General features: G+C 39.8%; 2 protein-coding genes across 3 annotated transcripts; one reads left to right on the forward strand and one right to left on the reverse strand.

Annotated features, from left to right (window-relative positions):
• The first annotated feature begins 53 nt into the window (after positions 1 to 53).
• On the forward strand, positions 54 to 7,211 carry LOC122656663 (14-3-3 protein 7). 2 transcript variants are annotated; one of them, XM_043851285.1, is made up of 7 exons: positions 54 to 214; positions 1,990 to 2,296; positions 3,571 to 3,658; positions 3,812 to 3,921; positions 4,162 to 4,310; positions 6,054 to 6,088; positions 6,918 to 7,211. In XM_043851285.1, exons 1-7 carry the CDS (start codon positions 142 to 144, stop codon positions 6,921 to 6,923), a joined length of 768 nt encoding a protein of 255 aa, XP_043707220.1. In that variant the 5' UTR covers positions 54 to 141; the 3' UTR covers positions 6,924 to 7,211. The 2 variants fall into 2 exon arrangements, with proteins under 2 accessions (XP_043707220.1, XP_043707214.1); XM_043851279.1 differs by having other exon boundaries at positions 62 to 256.
• A 510-nt stretch (positions 7,212 to 7,721) lies between these two features.
• On the reverse strand, positions 7,722 to 10,186 carry LOC122656644. Its single transcript, XM_043851258.1, has 2 exons — positions 9,317 to 10,186; positions 7,722 to 8,179 (listed from the first exon to the last, which is right to left on the reverse strand). Exons 1-2 carry the CDS (start codon positions 10,146 to 10,148, stop codon positions 7,827 to 7,829), a joined length of 1,185 nt encoding a protein of 394 aa, XP_043707193.1. The 5' UTR covers positions 10,149 to 10,186; the 3' UTR covers positions 7,722 to 7,826.
• Between the last annotated feature and the right edge of the window lie 36 nt (positions 10,187 to 10,222).

The following is a 10,222-nucleotide window of genomic DNA, read 5'->3' on the forward strand; positions in this document are numbered from 1 at the left end:
TCTAACTGCTAATCATTCTCGGGGAGTCCCGACAGAGACTTTAGAGAGAGAGAGAGAGAGCGAGCCAAAGAGTAGCAGAGACGCCTGAGACCAGAGAGGGTTTGGACTTTGGGAGTGGAGGAGGAGGAGGAGGAGGAGGAGATGGAGATGGAGAAGGAGAGGGAAAGATATGCTTACATGGCGAGGCTTGCAGAACAAGCGGAGAGATATGACGGTGACTGCTCTTTTTCTCTTTATTCGCCATACCAAGCTTTGAGTAAAATCTTCTATTTGAATTTGCTGCTGCTGCTGCTTCTTCTTCTTCTTCTCCATCTGCTGGTCCTGAATATTAGATGAAAACAGTAGCATGCATGAATATATCCTCTCTTCCTTGATTAGTTTTATGCAGCTGATGTTGCTTTTCAGCTTTGCTTTGTGTCCTCCACTCCCCCCCCCCCCCCCTCCTCAATTTACTTTAAACGATTCAGATTATTAACTGTGGTTTGATCAGTACGAAAAAAGATAAATATATTTTCCCCCTTTTTCTGTTTCCTTGTTTGATTATACCCAACGACTACTTTTGTTCTACCCAGTGGGGAATGGCTTGATAGAAGTAGTACCCAAGTTTTTCTGTTTTCCCACTAGGGTATCTGATGCTAATATATCTTTTGCTTTGATTTCTTTCTATTTGGATTTTTTTCTGGATGTTCTTAAGAATATTCTTATGCTGCCTTTCAGCCGATAGGTGTTTGATTTGATTCTATATACATTGTGCTGCATAGAATTACGAGTTTGGTTATGTTCTGTTTTCAATATCTTACATTAAAACGAATGAATCTTAATAATGAACATCAGGTAGGAGGCGTAGAATTATCTTTTGCTCTACGAAAGAATAAGGAAAAAGGGATCTGGCTAACTTCTTGCCATGTGGCTAGTCATTTGGTTATTTTTCCAGAAACTCCGTAGATAGGCCACATGTCAAATTTGGTGGTCAACGCAATGTTTGGTCCACTGTGCATGAGCGCGGTGTTCCATTGTTTTTTCAACAGCCCCTATTTCTCAAATAAAATTGATTTAACCAATTGTCAACACCTTATTCTTATATGTGGCAATGTCAGATTGAGTTAAAAATCAACACATGATTAGATGGGATGTGGACTATATGTTAACAAATTTTAGAAGGCACCAGATACCTTGTATGGTGGAAAATTCCAGGCTTCAGGATTGCCTTCTGGCTGCCAGCTGGCCTGATCCTCACCTCCCAAAACATCCTAAAAAATTATTATGGGGTGTATTTAGTTTTCATCCAGTTGAAGAATATTAAGGTCAGTGCTTCTTATATACTTCAGTAGGTAGGCCCTGATTTTTTTTTTTTTGGGGGGATAAGTCAATTATATTAAAAAAATAAATAAAAAGTACAAAATAAATATACAAAAAAAGGAAGCCACCTAGAACCCCTTTAGAATAGGCTTAAAGAGGGAAATAGGAGGCCCCTAACTAAAACGGGACAGGCCCCCGCATCAACCAAAGTGTCAAAAACAAGGAAGTTACAACTTATAGTAGATACAGAAATCAGCATCTCCCTTAACCAATTTACAAAGTTCCTCCAGGAAGGTAGGCCCTGATTGTTTACTGCTTTTGACTGCATTGTGCATGATGTATTTTTTTTTCCTTGAATTTCATATTCTTCTTTCAATTTTTATGTCTCCTCACCCCCTCCTATTTCTGCTTTGAGCCTTTAGTTTTCTTAGGAAGTAGTTTGGACTGGAATCTATGAGATTCAACATTGTTTTTAACCTGGAAATTATAGTAGCCATCTGTAATAGACTAGTAGTGAAATAACTATTCTTACCATGTACTGTGTAATATAATTAAAGAAATTATCTATATCTTGTAAGGGGAAAAGAAAAAGAAGACTTTCTTTCTTTTTGGAAGATGATTTTTCTTCTTCTTTTTTGATAAATAATGTCAAAGATGGTGTTTTTAGTTCTGTTTGCTTTCCTTCGGCAGAGATGGTTGACTCAATGAAGAAGGTTGCTAGATTAGATGTGGAGCTGACAGTGGAGGAGAGGAATCTGGTGTCTGTTGGGTATAAGAATGTGATTGGAGCGAGAAGGGCTTCATGGAGGATATTATCTTCCATTGAGCAAAAGGAGGAGGCAAAAGGAAATGAGATATATGTTAAGAGGATAAGGGATTACGGGCAGAAGGTTGAGGATGAGCTTTCAAAGATTTGCAATGACATCTTGTCTGTTATTGATGAACACCTCCTCCCATCCTCATCAACTGGAGAATCAACGGTTTTCTACTATAAGATGTAAGAAGCCTTATATTTAATTATTTTCTTTCTTTGACTCGTTGAGTATGTTTATTGGATATGCTAAAGATTATTTGTGTTTTTTATGATGTATATCAAGTTACTTGAAATGAGGATTGCCAACTTTTTGGGTAAGAGAAGAAGAAGAAGCCATTGGCTTGCATGTTTTGTCCTTGTCACACATGGAGGAGGATTAGGTTTCACTTTTCATGTGTCCTACCAGTGAGATCATCAAAGTTGATTTAACTTTTAACCTACGACATCCTAATGCAAACAAGTTTCCAAAATAGAAACTCGCTTCATGGATGGGTGGGTAGAAGCAAAACCAGAATTTGGAGAAATTTAATAACAGAATTCAGGAATCTCAGAACAGACCAAAACTTCAGGCGAATAGTTTATTCTACTAACAAAATCAGCCTGCAGAATTTGGGCCAAGTCTAATAACAGGATAGAGAAATCTAGAAGAACCCTAGTGCCACTAGGAGAGAGATTAGCATAACTAGAACCAGTACTAATCAACCAGAAATCTTAGAAAGAACTATTAATAGAAACTCAGAAGCACTGTAACAGAATTTCAAATTCAGTTTAGAGCCAAAGCAGAACAGTAGCTTGTAAGCTATTTGCAACAGAACAGGTTTGAACCTTGAACAAAATCAAACATGTTGCAGGGTATAGAGAACGGAAATTTTGACCAGTGATTGAGAGAAAGATAGAAAGGAAGATAACTAGGATAGGAATCCACCTAAGCCCCATTTAGAATCCACCCACTACAAAACTGTATCCACAGTAGCACAAGTTTCAGAAAACTGAAAGCTATATTTCATAAATTTGTGTCTGAGGCCATAGGCCACTACCGCTATTTATAGATTTCATAAATTGACTCTTTAACACTCCTAATCTGATTTGGAATTTAAATTGCTGCTCGGAATAATCAAACTAGACTATTATTTGACACGCCTACTCAAACTCGGACTCTAAAAACAGAACATAGACCTAGAATATGATATGGACTCAAATTCCTAATGATTCTAGGATTTGACTTAGCTAACTTCTAACATAAAAAGACTCTAAACCAATATTACTTGATGAATCTCATAATCCTAGCTTCTACCCATATTTTAGGCCTATTAAATTGGTCCATTACAAAGAAAACTCTTTGGACCAAAGGCCCAACATGTATAGAACCCAATTACTTTTTCCCGTTTTAGCCTATTTCTTTCTCTTTTTTTTAACGCTAATATGGATCTAACATTGTGATCCTTTTTTCTTACCAGGAAGGGAGACTACTATCGATATTTGTCTGAATTTAAATCAGGGAGTGGTCGTAAAGAGGCTGCTGATCAGTCGCTCAAGGCCTATCAGGTCTTTTCAAATCTTCTTTCATGTGCTGGGCCTGCTGGCACCACTTTCCCCCCTCCCCCGGGGGGATTTTATTTTTTATATTTCTCTTTTGCTCACTTTGACCATCTAGAATTTATAATTCTGGTTGTAATGGATTTATTGGTAATGATGCAGGCTTCTACTAATACTGCTACGACAGATCTGCCACCAACTCATCCTATCAGACTTGGCCTGGCCCTCAACTTCTCAGTATTTTATTATGAGATATTAAACTCCCCTGAAAGGTTTGTGTGAATATTTTGTTCTCAGTTTTTCTTTGCTTTAACTTTTGAGTCTTCTTTCTCTCTTTGAAAATGTAGGTTTTTATTTCGTTGTATTTTTCTTAGTTCTCATCTTTATTCTCATTCATCAAGTTGTTTTTATGAAGCTCCCTTTGATTATTTTATGATTATAATGTTTCATTTAATGTGGAACAATGTATGTTTTCTGAACTTTAATGTTGATGCCAATTCTGTGTTACACAGGGCATGCCATCTGGCTAAACAAGCTTTTGACGAAGCAATTGCAGAACTTGATACCCTTAATGAAGAATCCTACAAGGACAGCACCCTTATAATGCAGCTTCTTAGGGATAATCTCACGTTGTGGACCTCAGATTTGCCAGATGAGGGTGGTAAATGATAATAAATCCTTTTTATTGTCATCTGAATAATTCCTTTATTTTCTCCTTTCCGTCTCTTATTTCTTTTGCAATTTCCTAGTCTTTCTACATTAAGAACTGATTTTGATTTTATTTGAGGGGTTTCTTGATGGTTAGATGACTACCATAGAGTAAAGCTATGTTACCTGGACATTTCAAATTATGAGCTGTCCCTGTCTCTGAAACTTTGTGAAAGTCAATGGTATTGCTAAGTATTGAATCTTTGATGTTCCCAAGTTGTACACTTGTACCTTTTGCTAGTCTCCACTCTCCAGGTAACATAGGAGTAGAGTAGTCAGCATGGAGAAGGAAGAGTTAACGTAAGCCTTTTCAGTTATGCTGGATTTTGGAGCTGCCTTTGAAGTAAATTTGAACCCCAAGAAAGAAATCGCCGGTCCTAGTTCTATCATTTGAGTAACCAGTAAGAGGAGTCAAAATTAAAAACATCTTCGATTGCTTTTCATTCTAAATTTGAGATGTCTACATATTATTTGTTATGTGAAATATATTCAATTTGGAGTGAGGAGCTGACTGATTTAGTACGAGTGTTGCACTGTGTGGAAAATTGCAAAAATCACTAGAGAGCTACTTGCTACATAGTTGGGTTCTTGTGACCCCAAAACTTGCTCTGCTTGGGTCATGACACACTTATTTTGAGGGTTGACTAAACAATGGTGCCTAAAGCTGTGGCTTCTGGTATGCATGGTTATACTACACCTATGCACCATATCTGCTAATTTCTTTCCAGTCAACGAAGTGCTTGGGTATCTCATTGCTCCTTAAGTCGATAGGACTTAGCATATTGCAGTAAGATCTGGAGTTGGATGACCATTTTCATGTATGACATCCTTGAACTTACTATAACATGAAATTTTGCCTTAATGTGTATGTAATTATCACAATCCATATACCTCTCTGAATCTTGGTCTGGTTTTCCTTAGAATCGGCATCTTTTTGGTTATTGATGGAGCTTGAGCTGAAATGCAAATTATTGGGGACTAGATATTTTCATCTCCAAAGTGAATGATGTGCTTCCAGTACTGGAGGCTAGTGAGAATGCAGCTTTTGTTGTGGATCTTTTGAGCTAAACTCGTCTTTCAAATCTCTTTCACATTCCAAATACTGTTGAAATCTATTTCCCTGGCAATTCATCTGTTTTATTTTCAATGGAACATTTAGAGTTTATTCTGGTTCACATGAAGAGTGGTTCGGAGAGGGCGGGTCTTGGTGCAACGCTAAGGTTGCTCCATTTTGACCATGTGATCAAGTGGTCATGTGTTCGAGTCTGGAAACAGCCTCTCTGTAAAAGCAGGGGTAAAGCTGTGTACATTATGACCCTCCCCAGACCCCGCAGTGGCAGGAGCCTCGTGCACTGGGCATGCCTTTTATTGCCTTGAATTTAATTGATCAGGATCAAGATTGATGGAAACTGAACTGAGCCTGTATCTTGATCTTGAAAATTTTGTATAAGGGAATACAATTTGACAAATTTTGCAAGCCTCTTAACAGATTTTGATGACAACGCCTACCGGAACAAACCCCCCCCCCCCCTTGTCTCCTTCTCTCATTAAGCTGTGTTATGTAAATTCCCTGTTGTTTCATTTCTCTACTGTTATTATTTTGCGGTCATTTAAGAGTGGGAAGCTCTCTGGCCCAGAGGTTAACAGTTGACTGATTATGCCTTTGTTTTGCAATTTTGTTGTTTGGGACTGTCAGGTGACCAATCCAAGGTTGATGAACTTGAGGAAGAGGTAAGTGTTTACTCAACACTCACCAGTCACCATTAATGGCGGTTATTATTTTTTTCCACTAGTGAACTATAATTTTTGGAATCTATCAAGTTTTGACATTGTTTCTAGTCTTTCTACAATAGTAAGGGGGAGAGGTTGGATGCCTTGATAACTGTTTCCAGTTGGTCTCATTCTAAAATTGTGGCAACTTCCTCTGTTTTTAGGAAATGGAAGATGTGGTTGTTTGTGTTATATTCTGAATAAGAACGTAAAATGGTGGCATGAGGCACATGCAGAGGTTGCCTGCGCCATTTGATGGTCCGAAATCAATATTTGTCCTGAGTTCGACTCCCCTTACCCCCTCGGGGCCAGCTCCACGGCCTCCATGGTTCTATGGAATCAAGTGCTGACCCGGTGTGTGTGCCCAGTGGACTAGTTGGGCTGAAGGTCCAGACACCCTCGTTAGCGCCCCCCCCCCCCCAAAAAAAAAAAAAAAAGAACCTAGATTGCTCAGGCTAAAATCATTCCTACTGCTCGATTGTTACCATTTGATGCAACTGTTAGAATAATTTATTGAAGACGGTTCAGAAGAAATCATTAGATTGATTGAACAGTAGTATGAGCGTGCATTATTCTTGGGTAATGAATTTGTGGCAGTCTAATTTGTGGCAGTCTGATAAATGGTGGTTCTCAGATCTCACCTCAGTTTTTTGTGGCTCTTATATTTTATTAGAATCCATAACTTTCTTTCTTGTCCTTGCAGCATGGTTTTCATTTATGTCTTTATTTATTTATTCTTTTGGATAGATATGCCTTTTCTTGATGTATCATATATCAACCTTTCTTGCAGAAATAGTTGGGTCAGAAGGGTGAGTGATTGTCCTGGGACTGTGTCAGGTGAGAATGAATGAGGCTGAGAGCATTGAGAACCCCTTAGTTCCAGCACCAACTGGTTGACTCCTGGCTTGTATTATGTGTAACAGTGTGCTTTAGGATTATTGTGTTTTTCTTCTTTTTTTTCCCATTTAGGCACATCAGGTGATTTTATGTTTTCATAGTGAATTGTTTTTTGTTGGATCAGCATTACTTGTTTAATTTTTATTCCCTGGATGATGGTGACTATCAATGGAAAACTGGAACCTTCAATTATAATTATTTTCCCATGAGTTTCTTAACTATTTTTTCAAATTTTATATATGATTCCAGTACTGTAAGTTGTGCTGTTCCATTTTTATGTAATTCTCTAGTCTTGGTCTTGTGTCAAGTATGACCTGAAATAAATCACATTGGAGGGCAAAGATCCACGTTATCGACACCATGTAGTTGAGATTCTCTTGATTTTGTGGGTTATCTTTTTCTCTCTTACTTTCATTTTTCATTTTCCATTATTTACTTTTCTTATCCAATTTCTTTAGTTTTACTCTTCATCCCTCTTACTTTCCTTCCCTTTTGTGAGGAGTTTTCTCTACTTTATTTTGAATGGACCTATGTATTCGATCCTATTTAATTGGGATAAAACTTAGTTGTTATTGTCTCTCTTGAATTCAAAAACAATTTTGGATCCTTTTTTTTCCCTGTTGAAACATATGGAATGCGGGAGTATCCCCAGCAAGAGAGAGAGAGACATGAAAGGGACTATAAAGTAGGGTATATGTTGGCCATAATAGCTTTATGGATCATATTTACAGAAAATAAAAATTTAATGCAACTGGAAATATAGGTAATGAAGTTGGATGGATGGGTGAGGGGTCCAACTTTGCTAGGCTCCCTGAAGGAGCAAGAGGTTGCGGGACGCATCACACCAGCGAATGTAACAGGCTTGGAGGTTGGGCCAGTCGGTGGAGGAGCAGGAAGTGAAGTGATGAAGCCATAGAGCCAACACCTTCTCCTGTTCTTCTTCTTGCCTCAACCTCTGTATCATCTCCTCCAGTACTCTTTCCAGCTCCTCTCTTTCTCTGGTGCTTAACACAGGTGCATCAATGCCATTGCTTGCACGACACAGCAATGGCAGCCATGCCATTAGCAGCTTCATCTTGATTTCTCTTTGTTGGTCTGTTTTGCCTTCATCTTCAGTTTCCTCTCCAATTACTTTGACTTGCTTGAACAAGAAAGCTGCCATGGGTAAAGGAAAATGAGTTCAACATAACAAACACATACAGCTAAACCAGGCTAAATGTGTGTGTGTGTGTGTGTGTGAGAGAGAGAGAGAGAGAGAGAAGCAAGCATAAAATTTAGAATGTATAGTTAAAAACTTGAAGCTAAGTTGGATTGAGTGTGATTTTAACATGGAAATTGTAAATTTTCAGCTAATACATCCAAATCTGGTCCACATTGTAGTTTGAACAGAGTGTAATGAAATAAGGTGAGATCATGATGCACTTCCATGAAAAATTATCCGCTCCATTTCTTGTCCGGGTAGGGGGTAGGGTGGTCATTTCTACACTATTAGAGGCACTTGGGAAATGGTACAGATAATGATTTTCTACTAACAAATATCATTTTAAAAGAGGGTCCTCAGGTTTTGGAGCATGGTTTTAGGGATCGGAGGAATCATCCTGATATAATTATTCCTCCTGATATAATCAGCATCAATGGAAGGCGACAATGATTCTGGGGTGATCCCATATCGATGGATCATTACAAGGTAAAAAAAACATATTTTTTAAATGAAAATCGGGGGTAAATCTATCCAATCTAGACTAATGCGATGAGATTAGGATTCTACTAATTAGTATCGATATTGATTTCGGCTGATACTGATCCGAATTAGTCTGGATCAGTCTGGTTCGGACAGGTTTACCCTTGTTTCTTTTGAAAATTTGATTTTTCGAAAACATTTTACCCATCCTAAGCAATCCACCGATACAGGAACGGTCAGGAATCAATATCAATCTCTATCAATACCAATACAAATCAACCGATCTGATACCAATTCCTCAAACATGGGTGAGACCGATCACATATCAGATATCGATTCCCAAAATCCTAGGTTGGAACTTGGAAACAACTGGTAGGGCAGTTGAATGGAGCCTTTGGTAGAGGAGGTCTGGGGTTCGAGTCTCTTTGGGTGCTTAGGGCGTGGGTGAATTTTCTCCCGATTGGGACCGATGGAGGGATCCAGAAGAAGTAAAGAAGATTCCATTCCTGAGTCTCTTATGCAGTTATGCCCACTTGCGATAAATCAAACACAGGAAAAAGCGGATTGCGTTCAAATTTCAAACTCGAAGATGAACAAAATTACAAAATTACCTGAGACCTTGACGAGCGCCCCTTGAAGGCGCGGCTCCGCTGTAAGAGCCAGCCTAGCCAAGCTCGTTGCCGTCCCCCACCTCCACACCGCCTCCTCCATAAATCCACAATCCCCCATCTTCCGAGCCAACCAAAGCAGCTCCGCCGCCCACTTCTCAGCCGAACCACCGCCATCACCACCGTCAGCGAAGAACACGTTCCTTGCACCTTCCCGGAATGACCTAATAGCTCCCAAGACCCTGCTCCTCCGGCGACCAAGTTTCCCGGACCCGACGACCTCACCATCACCATACACGACAGGCCGGTGCTCTTGCCGCTTCGACATGGCTGCTTCAAGCTGACGAAGAGTCTTGGAAAACATGCAACAGAGGGCCGCACGGTTGACTTCCCTCAGAATCTCGGAACCTTGACGGAGGTTCTCATCGATGAGCTTCTCCGCCAGACCCCTCACGACTTCGTACTTCCGAGAGGTGACGGGGATTTCGTTCATGAGCGATAGGAGCTGCGAGAGAGCTCTAGCGATGCCGGAGTCTCCGGCCCCCTTATTGGGAGAGAAAACTCGAGGTGTAGTAGATGTTGCGAGAGCAGCGGAGGATTTGAGAGAGGAGTATTCGAACGATGATACAGTGGTGAGGAGGGAAGGGAAGAAAGAGGGGAGGAAACGAAGGAAGAACAAGAAGGTGTAGACAAGGAGATCACGAATGATCCGGAGGATTCTGGATCTTTCCGATAAGTTGTGAAGTGATTGATCTGCAAAGACAAACACAGAGGTTACTAGCTTCCGTAATAGCAACGGTGCCATAGTTGTGATCCAGCTTTCCTTCTCCATCATCTTTGATTCATCAAAATCCCTCTCTCTCTCTCTCTCTCTCTCTCACGCGCGCACACACAGAAGATGAGAGAAAT

This window comes from Telopea speciosissima, chromosome 1 (assembly GCF_018873765.1).
Source record: "Telopea speciosissima isolate NSW1024214 ecotype Mountain lineage chromosome 1, Tspe_v1, whole genome shotgun sequence".
NCBI lineage: Eukaryota > Viridiplantae > Streptophyta > Magnoliopsida > Proteales > Proteaceae > Telopea > Telopea speciosissima.

Coding starts and splice junctions, on each gene's coding strand:
- LOC122656663 (XM_043851279.1), top strand. CDS start 142: ATGGAGATGGAGAAGGAGAGGGAAAGATATGCTTACATGGCGAGGCTT. Junction 3,659..3,811: donor AGTCGCTCAAGGCCTATCAG/GTCTTTTCAAAT, acceptor GTAATGATGCAG/GCTTCTACTAATACTGCTAC. Junction 3,922..4,161: donor ATATTAAACTCCCCTGAAAG/GTTTGTGTGAAT, acceptor TGTGTTACACAG/GGCATGCCATCTGGCTAAAC.
- LOC122656644 (XM_043851258.1), bottom strand. CDS start 10,148: ATGATGGAGAAGGAAAGCTGGATCACAACTATGGCACCGTTGCTATTA. Junction 8,180..9,316: donor GGCGCTCGTCAAGGTCTCAG/GTAATTTTGTAA, acceptor TACCCATGGCAG/CTTTCTTGTTCAAGCAAGTC.